Below are 20616 nucleotides of genomic sequence, written 5' to 3'. Positions count from 1 at the left end.
TTAAACCTTGTCAAATTGTATTTTAATCAAATTCTGAATGTTTCAACATAACCAGCTGCATAGGAGTATGCATTACACAAGTACCTTTATGTCTGTCTTGTGCATCTTCCTCTATCCAAACCTTGTTTCTGTCTTTATGTACTGCAGTTTGATATCTTCCCTAAGAGGAGAAAGAAGGGCATAAATAGCCCTCAGCCACCCAGAGTGACAGTTCATACATTCAATAGCAGGTGTCTCACCTGCTCATCTAATGTTACATTATGCAGCAAAGCAGAGGTCTCAGGTCTTTTTGGTTTTCTTCAGCTTTCTTACTGCACTCTAGGGGAACTCTGTTTTCTGAACATGCCGGATTAGAAGCCAGTGTTCACCTTGTCCCCTTAAGGTCTTGGTGCAGTTAGCCCTGGGAACAAAGTCAAGAATGTAGCAACTGCAATCCTGGGTACTGTGACCAGTAAAGATTTGCTTCACCCCTGCCAGTGTCAATGCACAGAGGGGCTTAAGTCTCACATAAAGCCATTCTGAGGACAAAGACTTCACCCTTCCAAGGAAAATGAAAGAAGAGTTACAGACCATTAGAGCAGCTTCTTCAAAACACGATCACATTTAGCAGTGCCTCTGAATTACAGGCAGCTTCATTTCTTTCTGAAAAATATGATACATTTCCCACAGCAGCAATAACCACTGCTAGCAATTGTAATTCCTCCTGCAAATCTTCAGTGTTTCCCACTTTTGTCTCACTACCTTGTTGTGATTACTGCTTTTCATCTTAAAAAGAAGTTTTGTCTATGGTTCTTCTGACCCTCATTCATTGTGGGATCATTATTTAAGAATGCATGTCTAGTCCTTTATTAGTCCCACTGACTTTCTGAAGTAGAGGGTGGAGAATGTCCAGTCAGAATGTATGTAAGTCAGTCCAATCCCTCTCTAGTGTTGAGGATAAGTTGTAAACAGCACAGGATGGTGGCGAAACAGAGGAAACTTAGAGTAGTTTCACACAGTCCAAAATACAATCAAAGTATCAGCAGTGCAGAACCTGACTATTAAACCCTGCTTGACAGAACAATTGAGGCTGGAAGGGACCTCTAGAGGTCATCTGGTCCAGCCATGTCCAGATGGCTTTTGAGTATCCCCAAGGATGGAGGCTCCACAACTTCTGTGGGCAACCTGCATCAGTGCTTGGCCATCCTCACATAAGGAATTATGTCCTTGATTTATAAATTACAATGACTAACTTAAAACTTCTTATCAACAGACCAAAGATGATCAAACTTACCAAAACCACAAAAATTCATTTTATTATAAAATGTCACAGCACTAGGAAAACTGGCCAGCTGCAACAAGGCTTTTACCACCCCATACCAGATAACTTCAATAAGTAGTTTCCACACCTTGCCCCAGTACAGCTACCAATCCCCCACAAAATTTCAAAAGTTCATCTGCTGTCCATGCTGTTTCTTCAGCCTCTCCAGACCAGTCCACCCTGCTTCTTGTCTCTGCTGCATCCAGATTCTTCCTTCTCCAGGCTCCTCTTGCAGCCAGCCTCTCCTCATCCGGGCACCCTTCTCCCAGGGCCTCTCCTTGGCTCTCCTACATCCAGCGTGCACACCCTCTCTCTCCTCCCTCTGCTTCATCTAGGTCTCTCTTCATCCAGGGCTCCTCTTCCATACCCCATAGAGCAGGGGTCCTCAAACTTTTTAACCAGGGGGCCAGCACACCGATGCAGTGGCAGGCAGTCATCTGCAGCTGCTTGGTTCCCCACCCCCCCAATGGCAGAGGGGGGTGTGTGTCTGCAAATATGGGGGGGGGGGGGGGCATATCCAGCCCACAGGCCATAGTTTGAGGACCCCTGCCTTAGAGCTATTTAACTACTTAACAGAACCAGCCACAGCTGCACATTATCCACATCAGCCAACCCACCACCCCTGCAGCCAGCCCGCAGCTGTATGTTATCAATGTTATTTAGCCTGCCGTCATTCCTCTACAATTCCTCTACAATAAAATATATACTGTCACAGTTTGGGAAACTAACAATTATTTTTTTTAAATTAGAAGCTTTTTGTTTGCTTTTCATTACAGCTGATGCTATAGTCAAACTGTAAACTGATGTTAGGGAAATGCAGTAGGGTTTTCACTGTTCTAGTCAAGATTTGTCTGATGTGATACTGGACCTGAGGGAATAACATAGCTCACGCCTAAATGGAGCTTCCAGTTTCATAAACAGCTAATTGAGTGAAGTGCATTTATCTTATGTTTGAAATTGAGACTGCTATGAGTGCATCAGGTTGGGGGGGGGGGGGGGCAGAGAATTTCTTGAATTCAGTATCCAGTTCTACTAATTTGCTAGTATGCTAGAAGATAATTCAGCCTATGTTCATACAAGTATTTCTGCAAAGTGCAGTGATTTTTTTTTCCTGAATATTAGAATAAGAAAGAAACAAGATTCTCTGTGCTTCTCAGAAATTTTATAAAGTCAATCCCTGAATAAATTCTCTCTGGACACTAATACAATATGATACACCACCTCTCGTAAGAGGATGAGCAAACATTTTCTTTAGTTTGTTTATTGCAGGACTGTAGACATGTTGGTCAGAGAGAACTTTGGAGGCCATGTTTTCCAGCTGTGCACTTCAAGTAGGACTGTTACTAACCCTGGATCAGATCAGCCTCTGCATCCTCCACCTGCTCTGGTTCCAGCACTGTGTTATCCTGCCCTTATAGAGAGGGTTTTCCTGATGCCCAGTGTGAACCTTCCAAGCCACTGCTTCTGGCCATTGCTTACTGATCTGTCATCTCACAGTAACAAAGAGCTTAGCTCCATGCTTTGACCTCGTCTTCACCAAAGTAAACAAGACCAGCTCTCTAAAGTCTCTCTGAAGGTCATGTTGTAGGCCACTGATCGCTTGTGCCTGCTCCTGTGTTTCAGTGTCCCTTTTGAAATACCCAAAAGTGTGTCCCAGGGCCAGTCTCTCCAGCTCTCCAGCACTGAGTAGAGGAGGAATAGCAACTTCCCTCAATCTGCTGGCTACACTCCTCCTTTAATATAGTAACCCGTTTGCCTCATTGATGGCAGGAACACCTTCATCCAGTTATCATCCAGGTAACTCCATCCCATCTAGACTCAGTGCACAATGCAAATCCTATATCCTTTTCCTCAGCCAGCCACTCCACAGCCTTCATAGATATGTGGAGCTATTCTGCACCAGGTGTGAAACTGCATACTTCCTTGTCCAACTTCCTGAAGCTTTTTCTGCCTTGGTCCTCAAGTTTGTCAGGGTTCTTCTGGTTTAATGCCCTACTATTCAGTGTGTGAAACACTGCTTTTCACTTGCCCACATACCCAGTCATTTCATCTTGATAATGATGATGATGATGATAGGGTTGAGTGCTTATGAGTAAGAATCAAGGGAAAGGCCATCAAGGCAGATAACATGGTAGTAGTCTGTTTTGGGCCACCCAACCAGATAAAGAGGCAGAAGAACTATTCTAAAAGCAGCTGGGAGAAGTCTCACAGTTGCTAGCCCTTTTTTTCATGGGGGACTTCAATTTACCAGATGTCTCCTGGAAACACAATACAGCAGAGGGGAAATAGTCTAGGAGGTTCCTGGAGAGTGTGGAAGGCAATGTCCTAACACCACTGGTGAGGGAGCCAACTAGGGAGGGTCCCACAGTGGGCCTGTTGTTTGCGAACACAGAAGGACTTGTGGGTGATGTGATGGGTGAAGGCCATCTTGGGCATAGCGATCATGAAACAATAGTTTTCAATTCTCAGAGAAGTAAGGAAGCCAGTTAGCAGAACTGACACCTTGGAATTCCAGAGGGCAGATTTTTTTGGCCTGATTAGGAGACAGGTTGACAGAGTCCCTTGGGAGGCAGTCCTGAAGGGCAAAGGAGTCCAGGAAGGCTGGGCATTCTTCAAGAAGATAATAAAGGTACGGGAACAGGCTGTCCCCATGTGTCAAAAGACAAACCTGCAGGGAGGAAGACTGGCCTGGCTGAGCAGAAAGCTTTGGCTGGAACTCAGGGAAGAATTTGTGACCTTTGGAAGAAGAGGCAGGCAGCTCAGGAGGACTGCAAGGATGTCATACCATAATGCAGGAAGAAAATTAGAAGAGCCAAATCCCAGCTAGAACTTAATCAGGCTATTGCCATAAAAGGCAAAACAGATGTTGCTATAAATATATTAGCAACAAAAGGAGGGCTAAGGAGACTCTCCATCCTTTATTGGATGCAGAGGGAAATATAGTGGCAAAAGATGAGGAAAAGACTGAGGCACTTAATGCCTTCTTTTCTTTACCTCAGTCTTTAGTATTAAGGATGAGGGGATTGAGTGCACCCTCACTAAGTTTGCAGACGATACCGAGTTGGACAGCAGCGTTGATCTGCTTGAGGGCAGGAAGGCTCTGCAGAGGGACCTGGACAGGCTGGACTGATGGGCTGCGGCCGACTGTATGAGGTTCAACAAGGGTCAGTGCCGGGTCCTGCACTTGGGTCACACCAACCCCACGCAGCGCTACAGGCTGGGGGCAGAGCGGCTGGAAAGCTGCCTGGTGGGAAAGGGCCTGGGGGTGCTGGCTGACAGACAGCTGGACATGAGCCAGCAGTGTGCCCAGGTGGCCAAGAAGGCCAGCAGCATCCTGGCTTGTGTCAGAAACAGTGTGGCCAGCAGGGCCAGGGCAGTGATTGTCCCCCTGCACTCAGCACTGGTGGGGCCGCACCTCGAATCCTGTGTTCAGGTTTGGGCCCCTCATTACAAGAGGGACACTGAGGTGCTGGAGCGTGTCCAGAGACGGGCAACGGAGCTGGTGAAGGGTCTGGGGCACAAGTCTTGTGAGAAGCTGCTGAGAGAACTGGGGTTGGTTAGCCTGGGGAAGAGGAGACTCAGGGGGGACCTTATCGCTCTCTACAATTGCCTGAAAGGAGGCTGTAGGCAGGTGGGGATCAGTCTCTTCTCCCAAGTAACAAGCAATAGGGTGAGAGGAAATGGCCTCAGGTTGCACCGTTGGAGGTTTAGATTGGATATTAGGAAAAATGTCATCACTGAAAGGATGTTGAAGCATTGGAAGAGGCTGCCCAGGGAGGTGGTGGAATCACCATCCCTTGGAGGTATTTAAAAGACATAAAAAAATGTGGCATTTAGGGACATGGCTTGGTGGTGAACTTGGCAGTGTTAGTTTTACAGTTGGACTTGATCATAAAGGTCTTTTCCTACCTAAATGATTCTGTGCTTCTGTGACAATAGAAGGCATACCTTTGGTATTATTTATTAGAAATTTGCCTGCATTAAATAACTGACTTGTATCAGTCAGCTCTAATTCACTTACAACAGGTTTCTCTGTGTATGTTTTAAGAGTGTGATTTGTTTCTTCATAACTGAGGCTTTCAAACTATACATTTCTCAGAACAAATGTTCCAGGTAAGCCCAGCATATGAGGTGCTGGGCTTTTGTACCATGTTTTTCCCAGAAAAAATATTTCAGTCAAGCTCAGCCGATGATTGTTGTCACCAGAATCAAACTCCAGACTTGGTCACCACCTTCTTAAATCTCTACAAGTGTATGACTTCATTTGATTTCACCTGCCTCCTGCAAAGACAAACAAAAAGAGATACTGGAATGCACGTATTCATTGGTAAGAGGTTACACTTTTTTGTGGGGTTTATGCCAAGTCACCACCATGTTATAGATCACTGTAAAGCGTTGTTGTGTAGTAGAGTCAGTGGGCTATGGAGTCTCCCACACTGCAGGTATGGAAAAGGTAGTTAGACAAACAGAATAGTGTAGATATCATTGATCCTTGATATCACTGAGAAGTGATAGGCTAGGTTGCCACTTGAGGTTCCTTCTTCCCCATCCATTCTACCAATTCTTCTAGAATCTATAGAATATATAATCTGTAATCTAAGGAAAATAATTATTATACAAACATGTGGTAGAGGAGAAGCTGAAACAGCAAGGCAAGAATGGCAATAAGAATACAAAATGGCTATAGGAAAGAAAGTATGCTACCAGAGTTCAACAGGCTGAGCAGACATTCACAAGAGAAAATGTGACTATTTGTTTTTTCCTTTAGAGGCATATGGAAGGTAACAAGAAAAACCATGGAAAATAAAAAACATGTATTATCCAAGTTGCATTAATAATTCATTTTACCAGCCAAATTCAGGTTTCTTTAAAAAATATTATAGTATATTATGCCATATTGAATTAAATTTATAAAATGAAAGGGAGAAACACTAGAACAGCTGTCAGGTGGATTCATCATGAATCTTAGGTTGTCAAATTTAACCATATGTTCCAAGTTAGATGGAAGTATAATGAGAGCATAGAAGGATTTAGTAATGACAGTTATAGTGAAAACGGTGCTGAATGAGGCTGATAACTGGGTGTTTTACTGAAGCGTACCACACTGCTGAGACTTCAGTGTGAGCATGTTTCAGGGAGAACAAGAATAAAAGTACATAGTAATATATGCAGTTGCTGGAGTTACTACGTAAGTATTCACTCATTAAGATAATACAGAAAAACAACTAATTGGTATTATATTGGAATGCAAGAAGATGAATAAACAGTTGCTGTGGAAAGGATGCCTCCCTAAAAAGTCCAAGCATGAGCCTATGCATACCCTCTGCAAGAGACCTCAGAATATTCATTAAAGGTATAGTATTTTGAAGTATTGATCAAAGCATTTAACATTTTACATTAACTCAAAGAATGTTACTTGAACACTCTGCTCACCACTTATTTTTCAGGGGTCCCAAAGCATGAAATATTTTGAAGTACTTAAAAGTTTGGACCTCATAATTGTTCACAGGTAATATAAACTATGTTGTATCCCAATATCATGTTGTTCTGTATGGTCTTCACTTGTAGCCTGGCTTTTTGGTAACTTACCAAATTGCACTTTCTTTTTCAGGATATTTTATTACATTTGTGCTTTTCAAGGCAAATTTGGAGCATGTAGTTTGCAGCTGCTAGACTGTATTCAGAGATCTGCAAGGCGAGTACAATGTCCAGAAGCTTGACATATGTCTTGTCTCTTCTTTGTTTCCTTCCTCCACAACTGATCGTAAACCTAATACTTCAAAGAGATGGTACACGAAGGTGGAAAGGACAATTTTAGCGAAAAAAAAGGTCATTTTGCCTGCATTGTTCAAAGAAAGGTCAAAAGATTCTGACCAGATACAGTTACATGAAGATATATCAAGTCAAGAAAACATATTTTTTTAAACTCAAATTTGCAAACCACATCACACTAAATTTTCAACACAGTGATTGTCCCAGGTATGGGATTCACCTCCAGACTACCATATCTGCCTGTGAGACAAGTGATGACCTCTATCATCTAGTTGATAAATGTCTAGTCAATGCAGGCAGTGAAGAGCAGTGAGATCTTTAGCTGTCTGCTTTATCTTTGGATGCACACAATCTGATTATTTGAATAGCTTCCAAACGTTATTAAGTTAATTGACCAAGTGTTCAATGGAGTTATCTACATATGGACATGTAGTAATGTATGAGATACCAGAGGATGTCCAAAACATCCTCTTGAGGATGGCAGGTAATACAGAAATTTGTAGGGGACGCACACCCGGCTGGAGCAGTATCTGGAAACAAGGCAAAATACTCTGAGGCATGGCAGTTGGCACTGACTAGCTCTGTGCAACCCATTTAACAGAGTCCTGCATTTCCACTGATTATGAGGGCAGCCTAGATACGGCTCACGTGTAGGCACTGAGAGTGAGTGCCTAAGTGTTAGTGGCTACAATAAGAAAACAAATCCTATTGTAGACTTCTAAATTGACAACTCTGCAATTCTGAAAAATTCATGGCACCTGCCGCCTTTGTCAAAAGTCCCCAAAGGTCTGTAAATCTAGGTGTCTAAACAGCTGAAAAATATCCAGATCCTGAGTCAAAAGGATAACAAAGCATGTCTTTTACTAAGAGTAAATACAGGGAAGATTAAGGCAGTAATACCCATGAAGTGGAAAATGCCGGGAGAGGGGCTGTCAAAAGTAGCCTCGGCCTTTTCAGCACAGCATCTTTTTCTCAGAAAACACAAAAAGTTTCTTTGCAGTTACTTGATAAATTTCTGATCTTTGTGCTATACAACTGGCATTTCATTATTTCTCTGTTGACTTCAGTAGGAGCTGCAGGACTTCCAGAGTTATTGAAAATGAGGCAATGGATATAAATTCTAAATACGGATTTAGGAATCTCACAGTCTTTCTACAGGTGTTAGCCTTTATGTGTGCCCACTCTGTATAGGAAATGGCTAAGTGTATTTTGTTATACCGTCTTGTTCTTTAGTCATGAAAAGAACTTATTGTCTGAGCATTTAATGTTGTCTTTTATTACAGACACTAAGTGTTTATATAACTTGGTATTCAAGTAACCTGTACAAAGTTGTACAAGGACATGAAAAATTTATGTGCAAGTTACTGTTTTTATGTCAAGAAAATAATTTCTAGCTGTTAAAAGCAGAAAACAATAATTGATATTCACAGGGAGAAAACAGGTAAGTTACCCTCTTTCTCACAGCAAGAAGCCTCTACACAGAAGTCAGGCCCAGAACTTTTTATTGTTTCTGCTGGCAAAAACTGGATTGTCATTTAATGGAGTTAGGTAGGATCTTTCTTTAGGATATAATTTTTGTGTTGGTTTTTTTCCCCCCAAGAAAATTGCACAGGCATTCAAATGATCTCTCTGTTGTCTTCTGACAGTGTTATTTAGTGTCATCCTCCATAATATAATGCTCAAAGCACAGTGGTGTTCAAACAGTCATTATTTGGCTAAGGTGATCTGTGTTTTATAAGATACACAGTAATTTTCTTAAATGGCATGATGCTTCAGTTCAGCGTAGTGTAACCTAGTGCCTTCTATAACAAGTGTAGCACAACGTGTTTTTCTAGCATGCTAGTATGATTGGCAGTGATGACACTGACAAACATTCTAAGCTTCTTCTTTTTGTTCCAGATCTCCCTTTGGATTCCTACTCATGTAATTTATGTGTTTAAATCCAAAAGAAAGAGAAATAGCAGAGAAGAGTGAAAAACAAAGTCACAGTGGAGAAAGAACATGCCTGGGACACCTTTTGCCATCAAGCATGATCATCCCATGCTGTCAAGGATAGCATTTATCTAAGCCTTACAGTAGACTGGCAAATAGAGTGGTTACTCCAATAGCATGTTGGCATTTTGCATGTTTTTTAAAAAAATGGAGATTCAGTTCATTAAAAAGTATGAAATATTACCATCTGGGTCTTGTGTTTCTCTGAATGATTGCATAACACAGAATGAGCAATGAGATGTGCACTGTGTAAACTAAAAATTGCAGCATTCCTGGAAAGTTAAAATATTTTTCCAGTGTTGAAATTCCATTTCTCAGCCATTGGAGGATTTGTGTGAGCTCTGTTAGTGGAACTCTCTCCTTTTCTTCAACAAGTCCGTATTTTTGTAGCCATCAAAATAAAGATACGCGTGTTCTGTTTAGCTGTAGCACACTTAGCAACCAACAAATACTTGTTTCTGCCAAAATATGTAAAATGTGCTTGCCGAAATTCAGCAAAAGCAAAATGAAAGTAAGTAAACAAGTGAAGAAACCTACACAACAAAATGCTGCAAGGTCAATGCATTCCCAGACAGCAGACATTTCACATCACAGGGTATCAGGAATGTGCAGCTTTTCATTTCAAGCTATATATGGTCCCAGTTACGTAGAACAACAATCAAAGATGGGCTGAAAGTCCTGCGTGTACATAAATATTTTGCCACATACATCCCTGAAATGGAGCTCCCCTAAAATGACAGCTATACTTGTACTATTCCCTTCTTTTCTGCTGAGAAGCTGGTTTTACTGATGATTAGTGCATTGTTTGACCATTTTCACACTTAGCAAAGTCTTGAGGGACCTTAAATCCTACAGCAAACTGAAAAAAATCAATGATGGCCCTTGCTAAGGCATGGAAAAGGTTCATGAGGTGACCAGTTACGTTGCAGAGTGAGGACCATTGCCTTGGAAATATGTTTTCATGGAAAATCCATTGCTGTTTTAGTTATTATCTGTTGAGCTGCACATTTGCTTCCCAGAAAGCCAAGCTGATTTGTCTGAATGCAGTACCTTGGAAATTATAATTTATACTGAAAACTCTTGTGTCATCATCATTATATTTCTTTGTAGGGCCTGCACTAGACAACGCATGCTGAGTGGATCCTTTGAGGGGCAGCCTGCAAAGGAAAGGTCAATACTTAGTGTCCAGCATCACATACGACAAGAACGCAGGTAAATGCGGACAGAAGAGATGGTTTAAAAACTTTCTTAAAATAAAGGTGACAAAAAGAATTACATTTGAGCAATACCTAACATGAAAACCTGAAATTGCTTACTTGTACAAAGAACTGAATTCTACATTCTTCACTGTAACCATAATGAAATTCATTGTACTGTATCAATGGAGAAAATGCCTTTTTATTTCAAATGTCATTTCCTTCACCAACTACAAAGCTATCAATTTAAGGATCAGAAGGAAAGAAATTGGCTTATGTTAGACCGGATTGAAAACAATTGAAGAACATATAAGCATCTGATGTTAGCGAGAGAAAAATGATAAGAATTTGAGATATTGGTTGGCTGGAGAGCAGTGCTTTATAATGGCCATCCTATAAAGGTCAAAATTTCATCTTGAGATGTATCGTTAAATTGATTATGATTGTTTCAGGTCACTGAGACATGGTTCCAACAGCCAGCGAATCAGCAGAGGAAAATCTCTTGAAACGTTGACTCAAGATGTAAGTCCTCATAGAAATGAAGAAATAAGAATGTATACTATATAATAAACACTTGTCTAAGAATAATGTCTATTTATGATCTTGTTTGCAGTTTGTCTTTTGATATCTTGAAATAATAAAACAAATAGTGCAACTGCATTAGAATTATCCTCAACTGACATGGTTAATTCACTGATTGACTTTCTGGTTTTGAAACACTTGTTGAGATAGATTTCACTGATGTTGGAGACACTACATTAGGAACACAGCAATTGCTACCCAGGACACCTTAAAAAGCCTTACTTTGGAATTATACAAATCAGACAGGCTGCCAAAACAGCACTTCAAAATTTCTGATGGAAGTTTAACAATATTTTTCAAACACCAGGACTGTCAGGCAAAAGGACAAAGACTAAAGAATAGTAATCACAGATTCCACTGTGCTATGTTTTATGCAGTTAAGTGCATTTTCTCTTCTGCAAATTCATGATAGTTTGTGGATATCTGCGACTGTGAAAATTCAAGGGGCAATATTAGTCCTTCTATTTCCAAACTATTGCAATCATTCTCTAGACATGCTTCATACTTAGAAACAACTGCATATGAAGTAATTAATAAATTTCCCTGCATGGTGGTAGAAAGAAGCTATAGGTAACTAATCTTATAAAGCAGATGTAGATTTGCTTGTGTCCAATAGTAAGGGTAACACCCAGTATTACGCCTCCAGGATTGCTCCAAGCTCACTTAACTCTGAATAGTAATACTGATTGTACCCTCAAGCTCAGACATAATGTCCTCCCTCCCTCCCCCCCCTCCCTGTGCTCAGCAGTCACTACCTGCATGCTCTGTGCAACTCAGTGCCTGGCAGCACATATGGCAGGCTTGAGAAGCTGAAAGGGTGTCTAAAGCCTTTTCTTTCCCAGTCTTTGCCCTTAGTAACTTTGATGGTATTCATTCCAGTTCAGAGAGATCAGCTGAGCTTACGGGACCTTTGCTTTTAAAGTTAAAAGTCGCATTGGATGAGACTTCACGCATGAAATTAAAACTGAAATTAACCTTGATGAAAATACGCAGCTTTGTGCTGTAGATGATAGAAAATACTGTATAGTATGCTTGACTGGGTTGATGTGCAGTGCATTTTGAAATACAGATTTTTCATTTGAATCATTCTATGTAAAATACCATATCTTGCTTTCATCTAACATTAAAAAACAACAACCCCCGAACCTCATTTAAAAGGAATCATTTTGCTTCTAGCATTCCAACACAGTGAGATACAGAAATGCACAGAGAGAAGACAGTGAGATAAAGATGATTCAAGAAAAAAAAGAACAAGCTGAAATGAAAAGGTATTTAAAAATCAAAAGTCTGCGTGCACACTTTTCTGTAGTAGGAGTTTTCTGCATGAAGTAAAAATATTGAGAGTCATAATGAAAAAAGAACAAATATAAGGGATATTTTTGCCAGGTGTAATGCATATCAATTAATAATTTATGTTCTGTCTTTCCAAAGGAAAGTCCAAGAAGAGGAACTGCGAGAGAATCATCCATATTTTGATAAACCACTTTTCATAGTTGGTCGTGAACATAGATTCAGGAATTTCTGCCGAGTGGTAGTACGAGCTCGCTTTAATGCGTAAGTTTAATCCATATGAACAATTGGCTCCAACAAGAGTTTGCATTAATGTCCTCAGAAATCTAGGTCTGACTTTTATTTGGAAAGGAAAACTGCATATAATGTGGTCACCACACGAGCTGGCAGTCAGTTGCCTATAGTATAGTATAATCTTGCTGTTGGAAGAAAGGAAGCAATAAAATGCTGTGTAAGGGCAGACACATTTGAGCAGTCTGCGATGCCAAGATGGGACAAGACTGTGGGGAAACTGTAGGTGTGAACTGAGAGGAAAGGCTAATGTTTTATACTCCCATTTTTAGACCTTGGGGAATTAGCTTGCTATTCCCTTCCTATTCCTTATCGTGAGGCAGGAAGTCCTTAACACCAACAGTTACTCAAAGAACAGAAAAAGGTGAAGGGAAATGAATCACACCTATGCTCACACAAAGAGTCCTTAGCCCATAATTAGAGACCCAGAATGGGATGGGAAGGTGTTCAACTGTGGGAGGTAAAAGGAGAAAAGCTGAGACCAGCTGAAAGCTGGGAAGACTCAGTAACTAAACTGTAGGTGTATGTGAGTGTGGCGGGTACAGATTTATGTACAAGCAGCTTGATATAAAATCATCTTATAGCTCTTCTTTTAAACCTCTGTGGCTAGCACTCTAATTTTGGAGGGTTAATGATTGTCATCTTGCAAACACTGTGACAGAAGATAGCCCAAGGCTATGAGCTTGGCACTTGGAAGACCTGGTTTCAGCACCTGCTTTACTATTGATTTTGTCTGTACCCTTCAGCAAATTACTTCTAGGTAGAAGAACAGGAAGGTTAGATACTTCATTTTTACAATACCTTATGTAAGTGTTCTGCCACCTATGTAGAAGCATGTCCTTGAGTTAGGTGCCTGCTTTTCTATGCAACTGCTAACTTGATTGCAGTTCGCTCGTCCACAAAGCAGTTGCAAATTAAAACAGCAAAACAAAACACACAAACATGCATTCCAATCCACTTGTCAAATGCACATCAGTGCCTCTTAGCATTGTGGAGCGCCTGAGGGTAACAGGATATTTATATTATCAACAGTTTAATTAAAATGTTTGCAATTATAAGAGTAAACTGATTTTGTTAAACAGCCATTTTTTTGTTTATTCATTGTCCCACCCAGCTTGCCAAGCAAGTTGTCCTAGGTATCTTTTTTCAAACTGGAAGGTTACGTATTTTCTTCTAGTAAAAAAGGCTGAGGAATGCCACTGTATACAATGTTGGGAACAGGTACGAGCGAGCTTAAGAAGACCCAAAAGTCAGTTGGTTCAGTGGAAATATTCTGTATTCTGACTGGTGTAGGTGGGTGAACCTGGCCTGTGTCAGTTGCCTCTTTTTCTCCTTGTGTGCATCTGGCATTCCTGTAATTCATAACCATGAAATTTCTTCTGGTGGTAATACCTCAAGTCAGGTCAGTCCATTTTTCACTTTAAGCTTGGCAAGGAAGTATGGACTGTAGGATATCTCAGTGGAGATCCTGTCTTGGCATGATTTGCTACAAGGATTCGAAAGATAAGTAAAATGTGCCCCTAACCACTGGGTCAGGGTAGGCTTCTTGGGTAGGATTCTTGTAGCTCCTCCTGCTGAAGCCATTCTGCTTGGTACGAAAAGGCTAAATAATTGCTGAAGCAAGAACTTAACTCACGTCATGTAGATATGTGCTTATTACTCGTAGGGTGGTTCTCACTCTCTCTGGCTGCCTGATGGGTGTTTGAATATGGTAGGTGAAGCACAGCAATTTCATAGGAAAATTCAGACATGGAAAATCTAGAAATATTCATCAGAAAATGACTAAAGAAGTAATAAAAGAAGTAGGGCTTGTGGAAGGATTTTTTTTCTTTTTTGTGTCAACTGAGGGTATGGTCCAAGAGGTTTCGAAGTAAAAGGAAAGAACTTCTGAGGAAGCACTTCAGAACATGAAATTCAGTAGCAGGTAATCCTCCCCATCCCCAAGAAAAAAACGAAATTAAATTCTTGCTTACAAAGGCAAGACCCGAAAAACTAGCAGTGTAAAGAATCATTACAGGAATTGCTGGTAGGCCATGAATTAAAGTGATCCTAGCTGTGTTGATGATATGACTAAAAATGCATAGAATTAAATGAAACATACAGACATTTAAAATTAAGCCAAGATAAAATGTAGCCTTGTTTTTGGATATAAATTATTTTGAGGTGATGGATGCATGATATAATTATAATGCTGACTAAAATAAAATGTAAATGACTGTGTCTTTTTTTTTTTCTTTTTATAGTTCTAAAACAGATCCTGTTACTGGAGCTGTGAAAAATACCAAATACCATCAGCTTTAGTAAGCACTGCAAAAAAGTAACTTTGCTTGGTCACATAAGCCTGCAATATAAGTGTGTGAGCACACACATGCATGCATGTGTGTATGTGTGCATGCACATGCGTATTTCTTTTTTTCCAAAAAAAAAAATTTTGTTTCCATGGAGTTGTTTGGTCAGTAGGATTAATAGGAAGAGGATTTTTTTGTCAGCCTTTTCTTCTTTACTTGCATGCAACTTCCCTAGTTTTACTACACATTTCTGAAATATAATAATATACTCCTCAGCTTAATTTATTTTTCTTAGGAAAGCACTTAACTGTGGTGTAGACACAATACAAGTGACACAGCACTCATGGCATTTCTGTAACAGTTATCCTTGCATATTCTTTGCAGTGACTTGCTGGGTTTGGTTACTTACCTGGACTGGGTCATGATCATTGTTACTATATGCTCCTGCATTTCCATGATGTTCGAATCCCCCTTTAGAAGAGTTATGCATGCTCCAACACTCCAGGTACTGTCTGTCACTGAATCATTTTACATTTAATGAAGCACAGTCACCTTGGTTTTCTCCACCACCCATTCCTAAATTATGACTATTCTCTGCTTTCATTTTCAGATTGCTGAATATGTGTTTGTAATATTCATGAGCATTGAGCTTAATCTGAAGATTATGGCAGATGGCTTGTTTTTTACGCCAACAGCTGTGATTAGGGACTTTGGAGGAGTTATGGACATATTTATATATCTTGTAAGTTTTTTATATTTGTGGGAGGTTTCGTAATTTTGGTATCTTTGGATATATAAATGTTTGGTAATGTTAAAAAGTTTGGCTCTGCACCTTGGTGCAAATGCGGTCCTGGAATTTATATACAAACACCACTGCTTTCATGTGTCGTCCTGTCAGTTATGTATATGAATACTTATTTGGACATCTAAAAATCACACTTACATGTGATATGCACCTGGCATTTTAGTGTAGGGCCATTATATGGCCCCTTTTAATTGTTTATTTGTTGATATGTTTTAAGTACCAGACCTGATTTCATTCCAAAGTAAGCTCAGGATCTCTGACCTTGCTTCAGCGTTTGTATGCAGAAGAACCTTTATTTTATCTAGTTCTTAGCCATTCATTGCTCAACAGCACTCCTGCTTTATAGAAGGCTTTTCAAAAGCCTCTACCATTTGACAGAAGGGCACTTCCTTGTTGCTGGTATTGCTATAGCAGAAAGAAGGCAAAGTAGCATCTTTCTATATTCCATACCTATCAGTAGTGGTTCTCAGGAAAAAATTGTTACACTGTTTTCTTTGCCCCCTGGAAATTTCTTGCACACCATTCAGATAGAAAGGAAAGAGGTCCTTTCTTCTTCACATACGACAATAAACACCACAGAATGTGTCAAAACCAGTGCTCAGTATAATACAGTATGCAATATTTTCCAACTGAAGAAATTACTAAACAAAATGGCTTTGATGGATTTAGATTAAATCTTTCAGAGATTAATCTACCAGACATGTGCTGCATAAAATTTGCCGCAATCAGTTTGTATCAAAGATTCCATTGTTAGCATAAATAAAAATATGCATACTTATACAAAATTCCTACTGCAGTATGCATAATCATTGTCTGCATTAGGTTCTTGAATCTCTAAATCCCTCTGTTTTGGTCTGAAGGAAAATTTAGTGTTGTAGCTTGGATATTCCAAATGTGCCTGTGGTGATCTTAAAAGAATATGAAAGTAAGTCAAATGCACTAGCAACTCTTTTTGTTTCGGTGGGGCAGCTGTCTTTTACCACTGTTGCTTTTAACAAATCGTATTGTGTTTTAAGTCATACCGGTGATACCAGCTTGATCCTCCATTTTTTGTGCACTTTGTAATACTCTCATTTCTGTCCCCCTATAATAACACTGACTTTATAAATACTTTTTACAAAATAATAAGAAACAGGTTTATAATCAATAACCATCTGTCAGAAATTGTTCAGGCTACAGGACACAATTATGCTGTTTGAAAACACTTTTGAATGTGTAATACTTGCGTGATAAAACCACCCAGTAACAAAACTACTTACGCCTATAACAAAGTGGTAGGAAAAACTGGCAAGGAAACTGTTAAGACTTTCCAGGTGAGGATATTTCAGTTACTCAAGATAGAATCTCCATTTGAAATGAGAAGGGAGGAGAGAGATGCTGCTGCCTGCTTCAGTTTGTGTCCCTGCTCTGAATCAGCCAATTTGATTTATTCTTTTGGAACTGATCCATTTGCTGAAAAGAATAAAGTAGATTTGGAGTCAAAGGGGAAGACAGAGGCTGAATCTGATGCCCATTAGTTAGGACAGTCAGCCAGGCCACAGGATATCCAAGTCCTCTTCTAAATGAGGGTTTTTTTTACCTTAATCTTCCCTTTAATTTTAAGGAAGCGTGTTTATTGATCTTCTGTGCTGTGTCAGTGTCAAGTAAGACATTGTAAACCTAATCCTTTTTTGCCTTTTCCTGCCTTGTCTCCTCAAGGTGAGTTTGATATTCCTGTGCTGGATGCCCCAGAACGTCCCTGCCAAATCTGGAGCTCAGCTCTTAATGGTACTTCGCTGCCTCCGGCCTCTTCGAATTTTCAAACTGGTCCCTCAGATGAGGAAAGTGGTGCGAGAGCTGTTCAGTGGCTTTAAGGAAATCTTTTTGGTATGTGTCTGTTATTTTGTTCTTGTAAAAAAAAAGACATGGAGAAGTACTACGGTAACATTTTGCTATCATGTTTTTCTTTTCTAATCTTTTCTCCACCGCTGTCTGTTTACTTTTCATTGTAGCTACCTCTGCAGGTGATTACAGAACACGTTAAAAATTAGGAATATAAATAACTCATTTACATTTATACTGAATAAAGCTGCTGTAACAATTCTTTTATAAATTATAGTATTCTTTCAACATATATTTGGCCATAATTACATAAGAGGACTACTGAAATAAAGTCTACCCATTATTCACAGTTCTAGTTGGGGAAGAAAGGTGAGAAGTCTAGGGTATGACAGCTTGGCAAGAACTAAAGTAAACCTGGTTTCCAAGCTGAGGGTCTGTCCATCCAAGTTTTTTGAGAGGCAACCAAAGATAAAAACAGTTGTTCATCACAGATCTGGATCTTATTATTATGTCATCATTGTTATTATGATCATGATTATGCACTTATAGTAACAATAATAATAATAATGGAGTCTGTGATTGCTTGATCAGAACCTAATTTGTTGTCTTGGGACCGTATGTGATGTTTGCCAGCCTAAACAACAGGCATTTTGTTACTTAACAGAATGCTGTATTAGGTCAGGTTGTTATAAAAAACTAAGGTGCAAAATATATTCAGGCAGCAATAAGAGCAAGGACAAAAAGTATAAAGCTAGTTAGCATTTCATAGATACAGTAAATATCTAAGAGAATACATCAAAATTTGCTCATACATATCTTTATTGTAGCTATACTGGAATTAAATATCTAACAATGGCTTACTCATTAATTAGTAAAGCCTGATTAAGCGAAACAGAAGCAGCACATATTTAAGTATGTGAAGAATTCTCTTTAAAGTGAATGGCAGTTCTTATGCATACAGAATTTAGCAAGCTGGTACACTAAGTGCAAGAAATCTTTGATCCTTATCTACAATTCTTAGATGCTATGTTAATAATAATACATATAATAATACAGCACCTGGTTACTGGATCAGAACCTAAAGTAACATGTCTGTCACAAAAGCCGTATCTCCAGGTTTATGCAACAAAATGATCCTCCCTGCACTTCACCGAAGGAGCTGACCTCCTTTTTCAAGTCTGCAGGAGGAGAGCTTGACAAGTCTAACTTCATCTTTACAGGTTTCTATTCTTTTGCTGACATTAATGCTTGTTTTTGCAAGCTTTGGGGTGCAGCTCTTTGCTGGAAAACTGGCTAAATGCAATGATCCACACATCATCTCTAGGGTAAGAACTGCTTTTCTGCTTCAAATTAATAGTATGCTGTGCCATTTCTGCCTGCTGGGGGAAGCAAGTCAGGGAATCAGAGCTATTATATGAGAGATGGAGATCTTGGGCACTTTGTTGTTCAGAAGCAGGATGATGGACGGAAAGGTGGTAAAGGAGTGGGCAAATGAGGGTGAATCTGGGTTTTCATGTAAAAAAGTAAAGCACATCCAAATATCAGGAGACGTCTGAAAAAGCTGTCAAACTCATGCCATATTATTTGCAAAGGGCTGGATGTCACATGGAATTAACCATGGAAAATGACACCTGTGGATTCATAGGTCAGCAGCAAAGTTAAGCTGCTAGAGGTTAAAAGCACTGGGAATGCTGTGTAGGTTACATGGAGAAAATCAGCTGTGTTTCTTACTCTATTTGGAGAAATATCATCACCAGAAGAGAGGAATAGTCTTTAGGAAAGAGGTGAAAGACTAGGTAGTCTTGCAAAATTCAAAGCACTCCATTCTGGAAGGAAAAGGGGTCTTTGAATTCTTCCTAAGATGCATTTTTCGTTTTGGTAAAGGTCCATGACTATTAATCCCAGACCTGTAAATAACCTTTCATTTCTGTTTATGTTGCTTCCCTATGGCAAGTGTGCTTCTATACTGACATTTCAGCATTTCTCACAAGCTATTATTTAATCTCAGACTGTGGTTTATTTCACTATAGGAAGATTGTCATGGCATCTTCAGAATAAATGTAAGTGTTTCCAAAAATCTCAATTTAAAGTTAAGACCTGGAGAGAAAAAGCCTGGATTTTGGGTGCCACGAGTCTGGTGAGTTCCTACATGTTGGCCTATCTTTCTTCAAAAATGCATCTGTTAATGTAGAAAATGGCTCAGATGTCATGGCATTAAACTACTGATGAAGGGGTTTTATTGTAAGTTAAGTTATAGTAAGAGTAAAAATTCTGGTATTTTTAGTAAAAAGCCAGATATATGAAACTTTTCCACACTTAACCTGCTGTTCTATTCATAAAGCAGAAAGGGAAAAAATACCCATAGGTATTGAACCTAGACAGGAATTAGATGTGATTGTTATTACAGTGGGAGTTATTGTCTTGAAACAAGATTATCACTTCATTGTTCCTTAGTACTATTGTGAAGACAACCTCAGAGCTCTACATCAACAACAGAACCTAAGAATAGATAGGAAAAGATGAGAAGAAAGGTAAATAAACCTGCCTACAGCTACCCATAAAAAAGAAAAATAAAGAAGAGCAAGTAATGCCTAAAGCCATTTCTATGGCCATCAACCATGCCAGCTAGCAGCTTCTTTCTGTTTCCAGTTCAGGAAATCCTTGTGGTCTATGTGGTGCAGTAGTGCAGTAAAATTTATTTAAAAGCTAACATTACATTTCTGATTAGTATTCTGGTTAAGTCCATTGAATATTTCCCAACACCTGAACAGGCAAAAAAACCTTTCTTTTTAACTGTTTACATTTTTTAGTTGGTTGACATTTTGCAAAATCAGCTTAACAACTACAATTATTTTAATTGACTATGTGTGTGGATGAAGAATGTACCAGCAGTGGTAGATTCAGAGCCATCCTACGCTAATGAAATAATATGCTGTGATTTGAACAGTCGGTGAAACTCTGACATCTGCAGAAGTCTTTGTTTCTGTATGCTTCAGAAAAATTCTTCCACGAGTAAGCAAATTCAGTCCTTTTCAGCCTGATCCAGAAATAAGCAAAAACTGTCTTAATCAGCATAACTGTAAACTTTGAGGAATGTTTTGTTGTTGCAGAAAAATATTTTACCACAAGGACGTTTATACCACCTGTTGGCTGTGTCAGGCCACATTTTCAAGATCCAGATGCCAATCTAAGGGCCACATTTAAAAGAAATATCTACATGTTAGAGCTCTTTTTCACTGAATGGTTGGATTTTCAGAAGCACCAAATACTTAATAATCT

General features: G+C 39.5%; 1 protein-coding gene across 4 annotated transcripts in view; it reads left to right on the top strand.

Annotated features, from left to right (window-relative positions):
* Positions 1-20616, top strand: part of NALCN (sodium leak channel, non-selective) — a 250055-nt gene that overhangs the window by 203152 nt on the left and 26287 nt on the right. For 3 of the 4 annotated variants that reach the window (XM_080375646.1, XM_080375645.1, XM_080375648.1), the window contains 10 exons: positions 10175-10276; positions 10713-10782; positions 12019-12110; positions 12274-12396; positions 14667-14723; positions 15096-15216; positions 15322-15453; positions 17215-17382; positions 18558-18662; positions 19368-19474. In XM_080375646.1, coding sequence (XP_080231772.1) covers positions 10175-10276; positions 10713-10782; positions 12019-12110; positions 12274-12396; positions 14667-14723; positions 15096-15216; positions 15322-15453; positions 17215-17382; positions 18558-18662; positions 19368-19474 — 1077 coding nt within the window. The remainder of the gene's footprint in view (positions 1-10174; positions 10277-10712; positions 10783-12018; positions 12111-12273; positions 12397-14666; positions 14724-15095; positions 15217-15321; positions 15454-17214; positions 17383-18557; positions 18663-19367; positions 19475-20616) is intronic. The other variant, XM_080375647.1, reaches the window with a different exon arrangement.

Source organism: Falco punctatus (genome assembly GCF_963210335.1).
Source record: "Falco punctatus genome assembly, chromosome: 2".
Lineage (NCBI taxonomy): Eukaryota > Metazoa > Chordata > Aves > Falconiformes > Falconidae > Falco > Falco punctatus.
The sequence above is the reverse complement of the archived record's forward strand: the minus strand, read 5'-3'. Positions and strand labels throughout refer to the sequence as shown.